This window comes from Temnothorax curvispinosus, unplaced genomic scaffold (genome assembly GCF_003070985.1).
Source record: "Temnothorax curvispinosus isolate PA1 unplaced genomic scaffold, ASM307098v1 QBEX01015898.1, whole genome shotgun sequence".
Taxonomy (NCBI): Eukaryota; Metazoa; Arthropoda; class Insecta; order Hymenoptera; family Formicidae; genus Temnothorax; species Temnothorax curvispinosus.
Window position 1 is genome coordinate 414932 of NW_020225678.1, and position 17781 is coordinate 432712.

Sequence of the window (17781 nt, forward strand, 5' to 3'; positions counted from 1 at the left end):
AGCCTTCACTAAGGATAAGCATAAAGAACGCGGTGATGGAGGGAAAGAGTGATAAATAGAACAAGATTGCAATTAAGATGTACAAAAATAGAAATGTTATATTACAGTCGCTCAGTCCAGAAAGACAAATGTAGCGAGTCAGTCCAGAGCAATTATAAAAAATGTGTCTGTAGTAATAGTAACAAAATAAAATTTTCTGGCAAATCTTAAATTTTTATAGGGTTGAAATACGTATTTAACAGTACGCATGCGATATAATAAATGCGAGTCGAAGACTTTCACAAATCATCAGTCGCGTTTATTAAAAGAATGAAAAGACAAGTACTTATTATCCCTTATCTTATGGGAACCTGCAAGAGGGAGGCAGAAACGGCGGGATTTTAATCGTTCCCGGAGAGCTTTGCTGTCCCGAGAAAGCCGCATCTTCCGGCTCTGCCGTCCTCTCTTCCCGCGCATTTTCTTTCGCCCGTCCGAGGCTCTTGGAAAAGTTCAATCCGAAGTGCTGCCGGTGACACTCTCCGACGAGTTAGCGAGCGCGCTTTTGTATTACTTTGCATCGGTCGCCGTTGTGCCCGCGTCAACTAGATGTACCCCGGGCAATGCGCGAGTAAAAGGGGAACGGGAATATCGCGGCTTTCAAAAACACCATCGGCTTTCCGAAGACTTCGTGCGCGCACGTAGCTCTGCCGCGTCTTTCCTACCGAGTTCGCGACGTAATCCGTTTTGTGCGATACACTTATCTCCGCATTGCAAATTGTAGAACCATAAAGCGTTGTCTACAATGCAGCAGGAGTATGCAGTAAGACGTAAGCAGTAAGTTATTGACTAATGGGATTTTTACAATTCAAGAATAATCCACTGCGGTTGGTCAATAGCTTACTGCTTACGCGCCTTACTGCATTCTCCTGCTGCCATTGTAGACGACGCATATAAGATATGATCATTGTAAATCTGAAAAACTCGCGGGACTTACATTAACAAGTTAAACGATCGTGCGTAATGTCTCTTTATATTTCTTAAGTTTCTTTAACTATCAATTGATTTATTACATTATTGATTTCAATATCTGGTCGTTGTAGAAATAATAAATATGTCGAATCATTGCCAATCATCTCCCATATTTTTTTAACTTGAAATTTGTTTACTACCTAAATATCTGTACGTTATTTTTGCCGAAAATCTCGAGAGAAAATTTCTCTGCGAGTCGACAAATAATCAACATGTTGCATCATTGTCAAATTTGCGCCCAGCCCGAAGCTATCTGCGCGGGCGGCACACATGTGCCAAGACGGGTGGAAACAAGCTTTGTTATGCTTGTGTCAACAAAAGACGGTGGTGCTTCAGAGGCGCGTGCGGCGCGTGCTGCACGCGACGCGCTGGAAGAATGAAAGTAAATATCGAGCGCGCGGCGCAGGTGGACCGGATAAGATTAAACAGCTGTTTCCGCGTTTTATCGGGAGTGCAGTTAACCGCCACGGCGGAGCCCTCCCTCCTCTCGAAATGCATTCTTCTCGGGTGCGTTAGCACGCGCGTGCAATATCCGCAATAGCGCTCCGCGCAAATGAATTGCGCTTTGCGCAAGCCCTTTGGGACTTTAAGAGAGAAGATAGTCCAATAATGCGTGCGAATAAACTCTACGCGAAATATCTCGGATATTTCGCATCTCGTTTCGCTGCACTTTATTTGCATCTTACTTATGCGTATATATTATGTGTCGCAATATATAAAAAACGGCAAGATATATATTTCAGATTTCGAATAATATTCACTGGACAAATAATCGTCTGAAAAAAATATACTTCACAAAATTGATAGAGCTATCTCTTTCCGATATTTTCGCCAATGCAATGTTGACCAATTGAATAAATAATGAAAAGTCAAAAATTAATATGTGATTGAAATAAATAAGATCTAATTTAACTTCGCGCAACTTAAAAGGTTACAGATAGGGAGTAAAATTAGAAAAAATGTCGAAAAAATATAAAAAGTTGTAAATTAATAGAAATATGAATTTTTTGTTATACCTATTTTGTTATGTCTGTTAAGTATATTTAATAATATCTTGGTATAAAAAAATTAGATTTTATAGTAAATATTAACTTCACTGTGTCCATTTCTTAGAATAGAATTTTTTTTAACTGTAACCACGATAACTTGAGAACGGTTTATTCGATTAACTTCATATTTGACACAAATGTTTATAATAATTATCTGCTTCGGTTCACGGAGGCTTCTCGCAAATTTCAAAATCACCTCTTATTTGTTTCTTTTATAAGCTCGATTTTTTTCAGTGAAAAGATTAAATTTGCCTTATTATAACTCTCATTTTACGACATATTGTTTTTTTTTTCTAAAAATTCGCTCCATGAATCGCGATAACTATAACCCTAATAAATAAAAAAAATGTAATTATACTGATTTCAGATCACTCCTGTTGAGACTAGGATAATTACCGTTAAAGTATGATTCTTTAGCAGAACAGGATTGATTTAATAAAAAATTTAATTGTTTTACACCAAGATATTGTCAAATGTAATTAGACGTACATAACAAAAAGGTCATACTCCTATTAATTTACAACTTTTTTTACAACTCCCCAATTTTTTTCGTAACTCTCTTTTACTCTTATCTATCAGGATCCTGTAATCTCTTAACGCAAGAACACTAAAAATCTTTTTTAAAAATCTTAATGATGGTGTTAAGTAAAATTCTTGGGATATACATATATTCTATAAAAATCTACAAAGCTAACACATGGATACGTGATGCTGTACAGAGCAAATTTTTACGCGCATAGAGAGGGGGGCGTCGAGTTTAATTATACACGAATCTCGTCAGGATGAATTCTACGTAGCGCGAATACGCTCCACGTGTCGCGTCCATCTAGGATTTTATTTCGAAGTGTCCAATCGCGTCGCCTCGGGAGAAAGGAAGCAAGGCGGAATGGATAGAAAACAGCTGAGGCGCAGCTGGTTTCTGGCATCGCGACGGCCGGCGTCCTCCCCGCGCGCGCAAGAGAGCATCGCACTCCGCGTGTATGCACGCGCGCGCGTGACGTCTGTGTATAGCACAAACCATCGATGGTAGAAAGCAGAGCTAGAAATCGATTCCTAACAATATTTTACGCCGGGCGATAACAAACCGCAGAAGAAAAATTAACATTCGCGACCGGCGCGGATTTCCCCCCGGCAACAGCTTGCGCGGATCCCGTTAATCCGTAAATAATTACAACCGCCGGTTACAGCGCGATTACGCCGCTTCGCTGGAGAATCCGGGAAAAGCGAAGGTCGCGGAGCAAATATCTGAAATCCGTGGAAAGACTTGCAAATGAACCTTGGGTAAAAAGAAAAAGAGGAAGAGAGAGACGGAGATCTAGTTTTTTGCAAAGTTGTTTTTAAAAGCTGCTTTTTATAAAAGCTGCTTCGAAAAAAAGATAAATGTTTTAGAATTCACATTAAAAAAAAAGAATCGTAAAAGGATATGCTTTACGAAAAATATACTTCGCGCGAAACGCTTACCGCGTTTCTCAATTCTCGAGCGAAAAGACACTGGCGATGAAATCCGCATCATCCTGCTTAGTTTCGCAACGTTTTCCCTTTAATTTAAATATCAATGAGCGCGGAAGAAAGAGCGCGAATTCCTCCCCAGCACGCCCCGACACTACCTCGCATTTCGTCGAAGCGACGACGTCGACGTCGGTCACTGCACCCTCGTTGCGCCGAACACGTGCGGTGGACACTTGAAATGTCTTCCTGCTGAATTATAACGCGGCGAAAGAAGTCGCACGCGTGAATCTTTCCCCAGACCCGCGTGTCGCGCTGGCTAAGTATAGCGAGAGAGCCGGCGCGACGCGGCGGGCGCGGATGCAGCCCGTGAAAAGCATTCGCATTAATCTCGGCGCCACCTTTGCCGGCCGGACGAGCGAAATATTTCACGACGGCGACGGCTGCGTCGTCGCTAATGAAACGCCCCAGGTGGTGGGCAACTCCGGCCCGTCCCGACCCGACATGAGACTCGCGAATTAAAGATCCCGGGTGTCCTCGCGGACACCCGCGCTCTCTTTCTCTCCTTCTCTCTTTCCTTCTCGCTCGCATCCCCCGGAACGGTCGTGTAAAATTGATTAACACCGCTCTACCATGTACAAAGAATTTATTTTGCTCAACATTGACAGTATTCACAAAACTCGCAGCTCGCACACAATGACATCGAGATATGGTGTGCGTGGCATCGGCGACGGCGTAACGACGCCACCCTCGGCCTCGAGAGATTCCGCGCCTCCCGATTCCCCTTTATTGCCTTATTGATTTGATCGATCGACTTGGTCGGATTGATTAGCCCGATTACGCTCTCCGAGCAACATTTCGAAGCGGCGCCGGTGCGTGAGCCCGACCTGGGACAATTATTATGTGTGACAAGCGTTTCTCATTCTCTCCCCCTCTTTCTCTCATTCACTGTCCGGCTGTCCGGCTTTCTTTCAACCGGTGTCGGACGTGCAGGACGACGTGTCGGCGTTACTCTGATCGTTGTTGCTCTCCGTCGACGAGCTGTCGTTACTCTTTATTCGCCGTTTGCGCAGCTTCGCGAACTGAAACTCCTCGACCGGCACTGTACACCAACAATGGAAGTCATGTTATTAGTCCTCTGGCCAATCATCGCCGTTCGCGATTTCTTTTTTTTTTCTTTTTACTTTGTGTAATTTTTGTTCCGTTTCGCAGAAAGGATAGGATAGCTTTGATCGGGGAGTGAATCAAGCCGCAGGAAAACGAGAACGAAAAACGAACAAAGAACACTTATATATATTTTTCTCTTTCTCTCTTTCTCTCTTGGCCGACCGAAACGTTTTACATTGTGAATTGCATTATCTTACAGTGGAAAGTGCGCATACAACGGATTTATTTGAGCACCTTGAGCCTGACTTTGGTTCGCAGGATGCAAAATTGTTGTGTTCCGTGCGTAGACGTTCTAAGACACTAACATTAGAAATTAACATTTGACCCCAAGCTCTGTTAATCGATACGGCAACGTACATATCCCTCTATTCAACTCTAAGTATTGCACAAATCCTCGCATCTTCTCGCGCGAAACGACTTAATTTAATTTCTATTAGCCCAGCCACGTCCCTAAGCTTTCATAGGCGAATTCTGTCAAAGCGTCAGAGATTGCGAGACCAGCTCTCTCGAGTGTTTCGATCAATACTGTAAATCGTTGTAGACATACCTATCGGAGTAGCGTGAAATAGACGACTCTGTGTGTGTGTGCGACGAGGTAGACAGTGAACGATCTTTATTTACAATAATGCACTATGTAACACATGAACAAGCTTCCTTGCTATGCGCTGGGAGAAGCAATAAATCGGCTCGTACATCGAAAGCATGTTGTTATGCGATATGTACATACTTACGCGGTAAGTCGATGAAAATTACGTAATAAGGAGAGAACATTCAAAGAACAGTAAACTTCCGTACTCTCAACGGTCTCCAACGTCCTTGTTATCTCTGATATCTATACAGCGTGTCGGACATCTAACACGGCACGCATTATTTTATTTATCCGTAATAGAAAAATTATTTGCACAATTCATCGACGCTCTTGGTCAAACTACCCTGCCGTAAACTAAGCTAGTATGGAAATTTACTTTGTACCATCTCTGTATTGCAAACTTGCTTGTCAGTAATGCGACGATTCAGTTTTACACATGCGAGTAATAACGAAAATATATGCGTAAATAAGTCGGAAAGTGTCGATTCGCCTTATTGCGACTGATACTCCTTTACAGCGGATTTGTACTAGTATCTCTCCCCCAAACGAGAGGAAGTGCACGGGATGTCAGGTAAAAGCGCAATCTTAAGAAGCGAGACACGTCACTTCTCGGTTTTAACATCGATTTCTAGTAGAAATACTCTCTTTAAAATAGTCTTTTATGCATTCACGTATATAGCTAATGTAGTATGTAGTTACATATACATCTCACAACAATAAAATCATCTGAGTGTTTAAAAACAATTGGTTCAGACTAAACAGGTCTCTCTCTCTCTCTCTGCTCTCTTACAACAAAGCACAAACGTACTCCCTCCGCGGTTCACTCCTCCGCCAATATACATATTAGAAATATAACGTGTGTTACCTGAATTAATCGGCCGTTCGTTCCTTAGGGTAATTTTTAAGTGTTTTACATTTGAAACGTACGCCGAAGGTCCGATTTATTCCTTAGCGATATGACTATTTTTAGTGGAGGTTTCATTACCATCTGAATCGGGATCTTGATCGGCAGCGCCGTGAGCCGGACCGGACGGCAGCGGCACGACCTCCGGCTCGAGGGGTTTCACCGGGCAATCGACATCCTCCACGATAACTTCCTCCGCCAAGCTGCTCCTTACCGCCTCTGCGCATTCGTTACGGTCAGAAAATATAAACTGACGGATCATATTTCTACTTTCCACGTCGATTCGTCCATCTAATTAATTACCATTGAACGCCTGTGGATATTGCTGGTTCAGCTTGTTCTTTATCAGGCGGATCTTCTTGAAAATATAATCCAGGTCCCTCTTCATCTCGACCAGAAGAGCGGTGTGCTTCTTGAACTCCGTACCGGCCGTCTTGAGTCTGTTCACCGACAGCTGATTGCAGTTCGTCAGCATCTCGTTGGTTTTTTCGAACCTTTGCAACCTGCGGGAACGTACGACAGAGAAGAATTATAAATCAAGCAAAATGATAGCGCGGGTATGCCGGCAGATTGGTAACAGATTTGATCGGACATGCAGTTGACTGACACCGACTGCGTTCAACATATGTTCTACCAGAAGAGTCTGCTAACGTAATCAGACAGCAAGATTGGTTCTGCTCAATTTCTGCCGCAATCTACTGTCTAATTACGTTAGCAGACTCTGTTATACTTATTGTAAATCTGTTGGCATTCTGCCGACAAAATTTGTAGCAGAATAGCAGATACTTGGCGAGATTTGCTTTCAACAGACTTGGGTATCATCCGGGCTACATTAATGTATCTCGAGAAAGTCGGCGACTCACATCTGCTTTTGAGCGCGTATCATGGACTCGACGTCCTGCTGGTCGACGATGCCGGCCAGGCCCTGCACGAACACCTCCGGCGCCGTGTAGTTTCTGAAACACTCGAAGCTCCCGGTGTCCGACTCCGGCGTGCTCTGCGCCGCCGCCATGCTTTCGCCTCACCTCGGGGTTGATCACCAGGTTGCAAGTCCACTCTCATCGTCGTGCGATCCCATCGCACTCGGCCCGCAACGCAACCCGCTCGCTCGGCACGGAAACGCTCGCAACGCGAAACACGACGCGTTTATACCGGGTGACTTCGAACGCTACGTGCCACGAGAGTCCGGACTGCGACCGCCCGATCGTGTCACGTTTATCATCACGTTCGGGGACGAAGAGGAGAGAGAAAAAAAGAGAGACGTCGGGTCTCGGATCGATATATCGCGATCGCGCTAAACCGAGTCCGTCCCCTCGAAGTCCATCCTCCTCGCTTTCTCGGCAGTTCCGAGAACAAGTGCCAGAGGCGACGTGCGAAGTTATCGATCACCGCGGGGCGCTCGGAAACCACCTGGGGAGTCCCGCGATATCTCGAGGCCGTGGCTCGCGATTTAAAAATTCGCCGTGTGAGAGACACGCGACGGGACGCACGGACTCACGGTCAGTCACGGTCACTCACGGACGCAGTCGGACGCACACGGCGAGCGACGGCCGACGGGCAGTGAGCAGTGACGCGAGACGAGAATCGAGAATCCGCGCGACGGCGCCGCCGCCCGACGCAACAGCTGTTCTGCCGCTCGATGTTTTCGAGCCGGGCAGTAGGGACGCGTGCAGCATTCAAATTTCTGCCGTGCTGTTGTGACGGTGTGTGACCGTCAATCGAGTCGGAGTCGCGAAGAAAGAGAGAGATAGAGAGAGGGAGAGGGGCCCCGCTCCGTAAAGACGATACTTTTCGTCCGATTCACGCCAGGAACGCGAGGACCCCCGGTGCCCCAGGATGGCGCAGAACGTGAACCCGTTCAGCTCGATGCAGAACACGCCGACTAAGGCCGCCGAGGAGAAGCAGAGCCTGCCGAAGGACAATCACGCAGTCAGCAAACGGTACGCGGGATCGAGCCCCGTTAGCGTCAATCGCGAGTCTTCCTTCCGATCGACCCGTTCGAATCAACCCTCGTTCGCGATCCTCCGAATTTATCCAGAAATTCGTGACGCAATCGATATCGCTTTGCTCGTCATAATCACATAACCTAGCGGATTGTTGCGAACTCACCTTGTTCCCTTGGGAGTATTCCACGAGATTCGATTCTGCGATATTCCGCCTTTTTCTCGCCGCTACTCCTAATTTGTCGCGTGAGACACCGTAGAAATGCTTGAATTTGCCCATCGTATGTCCAGGTTGCAAAAGGAACTCATGGTGCTGATGATGAACACCGAGCAAGGAGTATCCGCCTTTCCAGAGGGAGAAAATTTGTTTAAATGGATCGGGACTATCACAGGACCAAGAGATACGGTAGGACTGCCTGACAAACTGTTTTAAACTGTATTAATAAGTGAAACAGACCGTTATATGATGTACAAATCAATTAGAGAGGAAAATGCCATTTATGGTCCGAACTGGATATTGGCTGCGTTCAGCCAATACTCCGCTAGCCTAGCAATCGTGAGCAGTCGCTCGTTTTCTTTTAATCCATTGGGTCAAAGGAGAGGAAACGAGCGACTGCTCACGATTGCTAGGCTAGCGGAGTATCGGCTGAACGCAGCCATTGTGTGAATTTGGTATATTTTTTCCAAACTCAATAAATTGCACACAGATTATTATTAGGCTACCAACACTACAAGATTCAATCTGGACCATAGATGACGTTTTTTCTCTCTAATTGATTGTATTTTAGACTACTTTACTTTAAGTGTGTCGTTAATGCCTCTGACATGACAGAAACAGAAAGGTTTGAAAATGAAAATTTCATGTGTCGCAGGTATACGCCGGTCTCACCTACAAACTGACCTTAGAATTTCCACATAGCTATCCGTATAGCGCTCCTATAGTACGCTTCGCCACACCCTGCTTTCACCCAAATGTAGATACCGGTGGTAACATCTGCCTAGATATATTGAAAGATAAGTGGAGCGCGTTGTACGACGTCCGTACCATTTTACTCTCCATACAGTCCCTTCTTGGTGGTGAGTAATGAATGAAATGATTGTATGTTAAATCGATGTTTGGTGTAAGATACTAATTTGTGGGTTGTACTTTGTTGTGTAGAACCTAACAACGAAAGCCCACTTAATCTTGAAGCGGCGGAGCTGTGGAGCAATCAGACGAAATACAAAAAGTATCTGATGGAAGAATATCACAGAGCACTCGATCGAACGCAGAGCAGTCGCAATCAACAGGATTCATGATAAGCCATGACCATAATCCATTTTGAATCATTTAATATTATTATTCTTATCAGCGGTAGGATTATAATTAAGTGTACGATTGATCAGAACTTCCTGCACTTTTCTCGAGGGTTTATTAAGCATCATCGAAATTAAATTGGGTTTTTTTTTCTTTTTCGAAACAATGACACTGACGAAATTCTTCTTCACGAATTATGAATTATACATGTATATGCCGCATTGCATTTAACTCGCAAGATTTTTGTAGGAACTTTTGTAAGAACATTTATAAATTTATGTAATCACCGACATTAAAACAATTGCACTACATTTATTTATTTACCATATAAAAACCTTTGGTTTTTCGATTACTGCCATCGTCTGTATATTAGATCTACATTTGATATTTGTTTGCATTTTTACCATTACTGTATAGTTCTAAAATAAATATTTTAATGATCATACAACCATTAAAAATTAATTTCCAATTCTCCTCAAAACATGATTTAATATCAATATCGTGTATATATGTATTATTTTTTTTCCAATTTTATTATCCTCTAGCAAAATATCAACTTCGATTTTCTAGAATTTAGATTTTCAAGATTCAATCCTGAACTAAAAATTCTAGGAAGTCTTGGAATAGCGTTTCTCGAATTTTAAATATAGCGAGGCCTTTTTACTTATATTCTGCTAATTATACTTTGTCGATTTTCAGTTTTTAAATTTAAATTTTTGTGTCCAAACTTAAAATTCCAAGAAGTGCGGTTTTTAGAATTTTAGTTTAATCAATATAAAAATGTAGAGGTGTTGCTTACTTACGAAACAAGTATTTCGTATCATTAATAAAGGTTTTATTATATTTTTAGAAATACAAAATATACATTATTATATATTTTTATTTACATCAAATATACACAATTATATATGTATATACAACATATATAAAATATTTTCGATTACTGCCATCGTCTGTATATTAGATTTACATTTGATATTTGTTTGCATTTTTACCATTACTGTATAGTTCTAAAATAAATATTTTAATGATCATACAACCATTAAAAATTCATTTCCAATTCTCCTCAAAACATGATTTAATATCAATATCGTGTATATATGTATTATTTTTTTTCCAATTTTATTATCCTCTAGCAAAATATCAACTTTGATTTTCTAGAATTTTCTAGAAAAATATTCCTCATTTTCATTTTTACTTTTTCTTTATTTCATCTACATTATATACATATAAAATAATAATTTAAATAAAAATTAAATTTTAACTTAATTGATTGCATTATTTTTACAAGTAATACATGGTGCCATATCGAATTAAACGAACCTATAAAAGCGAGGGAGTTTTTTTTTTAATACTAGACATCACAAACGCGCGCTTCGCGCGCGCTATTTAGCTTTCCTTGATATACACAAAATATACGATGATAGCTGCTCTAGCTCACGAAGTAAGCGATAGAGAACCAATCGGCATCGCGGAAAAACGGCAATAATAAACTTATTCGAGATATGCGAGTATCGATTTTTTTAGACCTTTTTTTAGATTTTTTTATTTTTTAGATAGGATTTTTTTAGATAGGAAAAGGAGGATGGAGAGGGATGGATTCTCAGCGGCAATAAACAAAAAAAAAACATTCGTATTATCATCCTCGTGTTATCGCAACACTTTATCAGAGTGCACATATTTGAAGTACATTTGTCTGCGATGCTGATATATAACACGATACCGCGATGCGCGCTGTCCGCGGTACGCTACAACCCATTCACAGGCTTCACTTGATCACAAACGTATATGTCCAACACGCGCACGATGTACGCTCAATTCGCGAGTGTGTTATGTAAAATCGTAAAATCCGGTAGCGGATCCGTGATGCGCATTCGGCAGCTATCAACCACAGCGAATAAAGCCCGTGAGATGGAGGTATGTGGAGAAACGCGAGCGTATAAAACGGAAGCGTGAGAGAAATTGTTAAGTTACTTGATGTTTAATCGATCTGCCACTTCGTGCTGGACCATTCCTCGACCTATCCCTGTTAAACGGAGTATAAAATTCTCGTCAACAGGAACGAAAGGTCAAAGTGGGCGACACGGAAATCAATTATGCTAGGGTCGGGACAGGTGATCATCCGGTGCTGTTGTTACCTGGCGCCTTGGGTAAGACGAATTGTGCAATAATTGTTTATGCATATTGAAGCTAGGATAGTTATAGATAACATTCACTTTATCGGCATTTACCGCCATCTACCGGGCTGTAAATACGGATATAGTGTTTGTGAATTGTTCGATGAAAAGCAAGATAGCGTTACTTCCATTTACTGTGATGATTTAAAAAAAAAAAATCAAATTTTCACTATTTTCAGAGTAATTTTCTGCCGCCAGATAATTTGAATTCTCATTTCTGCTGTTCTTTTTATTACAAGTTTAATTGCTTTCTTGGCTGCTTGGCTTGTCGCTTTCTATTATATTTATAAAGGTGCGATTTCATTGACGCTAGAAACCAGCGGCAGCGTCAAGAAAATGTAGTGGAGGAAGAAGTTCAGACCGTCTCAACTTTTTAGCGTACCGCAAAAATTCAAAGGAACTTCTTCCACTATATTTTCTTGACGCTGCCGCTGGTTTCTAGCGTCAATGAAATTACAATTTTATGCGAAGCTGCAATCCTGCATATTTTTAACATAAATTTTTAACATAAATGCTATTTGTGTTTGGAGAAAAAATGACGGATGAAAAAAAGACTGATGATTCTACTCTGTTTCCGGCATCTGCTGCTAGATTATTGTATTATTGGCAGATTTCGCTGGCAGAATACATATTGAATGCAGACGCAATAATTTTCCGCTCGAACTTGCTGGCGAAACTGTTTAACATATTTTGTTCACCAAGACGGTGATGTATGACGGGAGATTTATAATGCAGCAAAATGGATGTTTCAGGAACGATATGGACCGATTTTAGGCCACAGATGGAGAATCTGAACGCGGAGAAGCTAACCGTAGTCGCGTGGGATCCGCCCGGTTACGGAAAGTCGCGACCGCCCGACAGGACCTTCCCGGACGATTTCTTTCAGCGCGACGCCGCGTGGGCCCACAACCTGATGCAGACCCTCGGCTATTCGAAATTTTCTCTCATCGGCTGGAGCGACGGCGGCATCACATCGCTTCTGCTTGCCGCGACGTATCCCGACAGCATCCGCAAGATGGTTGTTTTCGGCGCGAACGCGTACATACATCCAGACGAGATAAAGATATATGAAAGTACGACTGCGACATCGTAGAGTCAGAGAAAGAATCTTTTCTATAGCGTTTAACAACGCAACTTGTCGAAATCGCGTTATTTACAAAAGGTACCGAGATCTAAGAGAATTGCGGAATCTCTAAATTTGTTGAAATTTAGTATACTGTTAAATATTGAAGGATGAAATTTAAACCGATACCTTGAGTTAAATAATTTTGTTATTTTTAACTATGTCGAATCGTGAATGTTGAAATTTATTATTTTAACGCAAAACAGTAATATTTTAATTTTATTAGTTTAGTTAAAGTAACATTGTTTTAATTATATTAACGACATATTGAATAGGAGCAGTATTGAATAGGAACGATCTATAGGTCTAGTTAAAAATAATTCAAATTGAGTATAATTTGACAGCACGAATTTAACAGTGCGTATAAAGTCACTAAAGTGTATAGTTTTAATTTTTTTCGAAACAATTCAACTTTACAAGTACGACGTGATGTTTCGCCATCGCGTTACCGAGAGCGCGTTAAATATTTCACTTCTTTCTCTCGCGCTTCATGAGATATTATTGTCCAGGCGTTAGGGACATCAACAAATGGTCGGAAAAAATGAGGACACCCATGATACAAGTCTACGGTGAGGATTATTTCAAAAAGACGTGGTCGAATTGGATAGACGGTGTGCTGAGATTGTACGAGAAGCAAAACGGCGACCTGTGCAAACAGGTTTTATCGAAGATAAGATGTCCGACTTTAATTATTCACGGAGCCAGAGACGCGATGGTCCTGCCGGAACATCCACAATATCTGAAGCAAAATATCGCCGACTCGAAGTTCGTACCTATCTTTATAGACTTGAAAAAAAGCAACGTAATTTACAATGTCTTTTTACTAATTTCCATTGTATTTCTTTACAGACTGCATATCTTCGAGAAAGGCGCACATAATCTTCACTTAAGATATCCCGAAGAGTTCAATAGTTTGGTTACAGATTTTCTGGTTGATCAAGCAAAACTGTGATAATTTATTGTGATACGCACATACAGGTATACATACTATACATAATATATCTCGTACATGACGGTGAATGTGTGGTGGCATTTGTTATATATATTATATTGCGTATTATTTTACATAGTTTTCTAATAAAATTGTATTAAAACATTCTTTGCTTGTCTCCCCCTTTTACATTCACGCAAAGTCATGTTTTATCTTCAGATTCGATGATTTAATGAGTTAAATATCCTTTGTAAATTATATTTGGTCGAAATTGAGAATGAAATTTAGAGCGGTCATTATGAGTCAGGTGATTTGTACGTACTCCCGAGAATCAAGTAATATCTACTATCGATCGATTAAAAGTAGTCCAAGTATACCTGGAAGACCCAAATTCACGATTACTACATAATATCCGAAATATTCAAATAACAAATTCGCGAATAATGCTAAATAATCCACTTATTGTACAACATCGCAGGCAAAGCCCTTACACACATGCATAAAATCGTACATCAACTGCGTGATATCAAAATCATTTGATACGTGTGACATTTAATCTTGAATCGTACGCTCTCGAAGCACAAAGTGCACTGCTGTTTAGAATGATGCATCTACATTTAATTTTAGCTGGATATGTTGATGACATCAACAGCTAGATGACATCAACTTTTTCTTGATAATTATACATTGCTTTTACTACTGGAATAATCAATCAACAATTTAATTTCAATTAACATATTATGATATAATCACTTAATATCTTGTTATCTTTTTATGTTAGTTTGTACCTATATATTATTAATTATATATTACATATAATTATTTTTTAATACATACAATTTTATCTGTTATTATCATATCGGAGTTACTTAATCATGTGTTTTCAATCACTTCTTTCCTAGTTTGTCTCATATCAAAAATCAAATCGTAATCGATCTATGGATCTCTTGCCAGTGCTTGCAGCGTGCTACATTCGAGATATGTACCGAGACATCCTTCGCACATAGTTAGAAAGCGGTCTTGTGCCACTTATTATACAAGTGCCTTTATATCCAAAGAGGGCCAGAGAGTACACGGCGCTTTTTCGTCGTTCGACTTGCCCGACGATCGAACGCGGCCGTATATTGAACGGGGATTGACCAAACAGCAACATGCGCGACCCCAAATAGCGCTTTGTATAAGAGTCTCGTGTAACCCAGTATCGAAACTAGAGATAACACTTACCATTACATTAAATATTACATTGAATAGAAGGCATGGGTCGTGAGCGTTTAATACCGACCCATTTCGATCAGAAGATAATATAGTTCAAAGTTCAATTGCTCTCGCTTCCGACTATCTCGGAAGTTGATTAAAAATAAAGCTGAAAGTATGTTGTGTATTAAAAAGTTATTTGTCGCACAATGGAAACTGAAAGAAAATGAAATAAATACACAATTTGTAAAATCTATTTTAAATACGCGAAGCAATATCGAAATGGAGAAAAGTCTACAATTCTTAAAATCTACTTTAAAATATAAAATCTAGAATGTACTTTTCTTGTTTATATAAGTTAAATATATGACGTTCTTCTTTTATATAATCCCTTTAATTGTATCTTATTAGGAATTGCGAATTTTTGTATAGTTAAATTTTTGGAGATGGATATCCTCGTAAATGCAAGTCACGAGTGGTTGCATAATATAAAAAATAAATTATATCCACGTGAGTGCATTATTCCAATTACGTACGCGAAAAAGAACGATTCTGCACTTTTTATTTCCACATTTAAATTTTTATTGAGATATTCCGAAGTCATGTTCCCGGGGCGTCTCCCGGAGAAACTGCGCGTCTCAATTCTTTGCATTGCAGCCACGTGAACATCCCTCGCTTATAAATTCTACCGGAATAACGTAGAATCGCGTAGAAAAATGCATATATTCATACCTACGCATCAAGTGCATTTATGTGCATCACTGTTTATATCATATATATTGTAATCGGAAAAATCTATATTCTCTTCCAATATCTGCATTTTTCGATAACAACGATTTATTTAAAACAAACAAATGGTTTATTTTTAGAGAAACGTTCCTTCTTTCTGTGAAGGATACGCTGTAGTATCTCACTTATGAAAGAACGTATGTACTTTATGAAAAATATACTTGTCGCTATCAAGAAGTTTCTTGTTTATTATTTTATCTCCAAGTGCAAGTATCATCGAGATATCTCATTGAGATCATTATTTCCCAAATCTAACTAATCAATCTAGCAAAATAAAAAAATTAAATTAACAATAACCTCTTACCTCATATTTCCCTCATCGATATCTAATCGATGAAATAATAGACTTGTACTTTTGACAGATCGCAATCTGCAATGCGCAAAACGCGCGAATTATGCGGCATTCTTCAAAAACAGCGAGGTCACGTTATCAGGGTGATAAAAATTCCACGGGAATAGTATATACATATATAAATCGCAGACACGCTCGCCGACGCAACAGGAGGAGCACGTAGGTGCGGACGATCGAAAGAAAGCAATAAAAAGGCGCGGAATGTAAACTGCATGCGGGTGTAGCCAAATATGGGCAAGTGTGGTTTCTCGCTCTTCGATCAAGTAAACCTCCGGCCCTCTTTTTCCCTCGCAGACACCTTCGTATCCTTTCTTTTCGCCTCTCGCGAGGCGAAAAGGCGAGGGAGGAGAAACGCGCGCGCGTGAAAGGAGGATCCGCCGGGATCCGCGGGTGTACCTCTCACGAAAATCCCCCGGTCTTTAATCTCAAGAACCATAACGATAAAACAAACCGAGCTGTCTTGTTTCTCACGAGTATACCGTACGTAAAGTTGCTAAGCCCCCGGACGTACAACGATAAATTAATCAGTTTTATCCTGCGGATTTCGGGTTACCTCCGAGTAGCGGTAACTCGAATTCGCACGTGGGCGTGCACTTGAGTAACCAATGCCAATTTTGGTGTGTTCCTTAATTTTGAATAATTTATGTCGGTAGATAAATATAGCTTGTAATATAAACAGCTCATGATAAATAAGATAATTCTGTATTTTACCCCGCCGTTCGAAGTTATTATTTGTGACTTAATCTAATTAATTGCAAGTTAATTCTTTAGCGCGCGACAATATATCGGATGTCTCGGGATCATTCTGAATTTGGGTTGCTCCGCGCACGGATGCATTCTATCGACGTGGCAGCATGACAAAAGCGACTAACGAGATCTCCTTGTACGGCCCAGACGTCTCGTTTTAGGCGAGTGCTCTCAGCGTGTAACTCCAGACTCTCGATCCTTTCTTCGTTAAGTGGGGTGCCTTTATTGCCTTTAAATGGCATCGAAATGGGTACTGACGCGGCACGTTATGTAATGTAAGCGATCGAATAACGATCGTCGTAACATATATAGCTATACTATCGATTACATTAAGTCATCCACGAACGATCAATATAATTAAAAGGTAAAGCGGGAAATAATTGAGTATCTAACTTAATCATAGTGTTATACGATAAAATGATGGACTCTGTTATAAATCGAAGGTATATTTACGTCATCGCTTATTTGTGTGTCGATCACATATATATAATTCAATTTACAGTACAAAATGGATTTATTTTTAGACAGATCACTAAATGCAAAATGTCTCTTTTTTTGCTATTTTTTACTAAAAATCTAGATAAACAAGAATCCGTGAACACTTTATCTTCCATCTCCAGACGATAGATGTAATCCTGCCTCCGAATCGGATATCGAGCGACTTATCGACTTCGTCCTTCTTCATCGCGACCTATACATGTCGGCGACCTCCGCAATGGAAAACGAAGCCATTTACGGCGAGCATGGGGACATTGTCGTTTGTTTTCGAACCTGCTTATCGTTCGATCCCACGAGAAAGTGGCCGTATGTCAAAATCTTGGCCTGGATATGAACGAGATGGGACGAAGTCTCCAGAAGCAGCAGCGGCGAGTCGCGCGATTTCGCCGTGGACACTGTGGTTTTCATGACCGTCTCACGTGAGCAAACATTTCATTATACTTGCTATTAAATTTTCATTATACTTATTTCTTCCTATTGTACGAAAAAAATCGTCTGATGACACAAAATCTTCTGTACAGATTTTCATGTATTCGCAAATTTGTATATACAGCATAATATGAATAA

The 17781-nt window shown here is 40.7% G+C and overlaps 3 protein-coding genes across 4 annotated transcripts; 2 read left to right on the top strand and 1 right to left on the bottom strand.

Annotated features, from left to right (window-relative positions):
• Positions 1 to 4132: 4132 nt before the first annotated feature.
• LOC112466123 (kxDL motif-containing protein CG10681) lies at positions 4133 to 7659 on the bottom strand. Its single transcript, XM_025034021.1, has 4 exons — positions 7027 to 7659; positions 6467 to 6666; positions 6245 to 6382; positions 4133 to 4605 (listed from the first exon to the last, which is right to left on the bottom strand). Exons 1-4 carry the CDS (start codon positions 7173 to 7175, stop codon positions 4475 to 4477), a joined length of 618 nt encoding a protein of 205 aa, XP_024889789.1. The 5' UTR covers positions 7176 to 7659; the 3' UTR covers positions 4133 to 4474.
• Positions 7660 to 7806: 147 nt separating this feature from the next.
• On the top strand, positions 7807 to 9848 carry LOC112466124 (ubiquitin-conjugating enzyme E2 C). The gene is made up of 4 exons (XM_025034022.1): positions 7807 to 8103; positions 8398 to 8512; positions 8979 to 9183; positions 9266 to 9848. Exons 1-4 carry the CDS (start codon positions 8000 to 8002, stop codon positions 9403 to 9405), a joined length of 564 nt encoding a protein of 187 aa, XP_024889790.1. The 5' UTR covers positions 7807 to 7999; the 3' UTR covers positions 9406 to 9848.
• Positions 9849 to 10885: 1037 nt separating this feature from the next.
• On the top strand, positions 10886 to 15745 carry LOC112466136 (valacyclovir hydrolase). Of its 2 annotated transcripts, XM_025034049.1 has the most exons (6): positions 10886 to 11320; positions 11463 to 11553; positions 12333 to 12653; positions 13213 to 13468; positions 13553 to 13681; positions 14589 to 15745. In XM_025034049.1, exons 1-5 carry the CDS (start codon positions 11192 to 11194, stop codon positions 13653 to 13655), a joined length of 900 nt encoding a protein of 299 aa, XP_024889817.1. In that variant the 5' UTR covers positions 10886 to 11191; the 3' UTR covers positions 13656 to 13681; positions 14589 to 15745. The 2 variants fall into 2 exon arrangements, with proteins under 2 accessions (XP_024889817.1, XP_024889816.1); XM_025034048.1 differs by lacking the exon at positions 14589 to 15745 and having other exon boundaries at positions 10887 to 11320; positions 13553 to 13802.
• The last annotated feature ends 2036 nt before the right edge of the window (positions 15746 to 17781 follow it).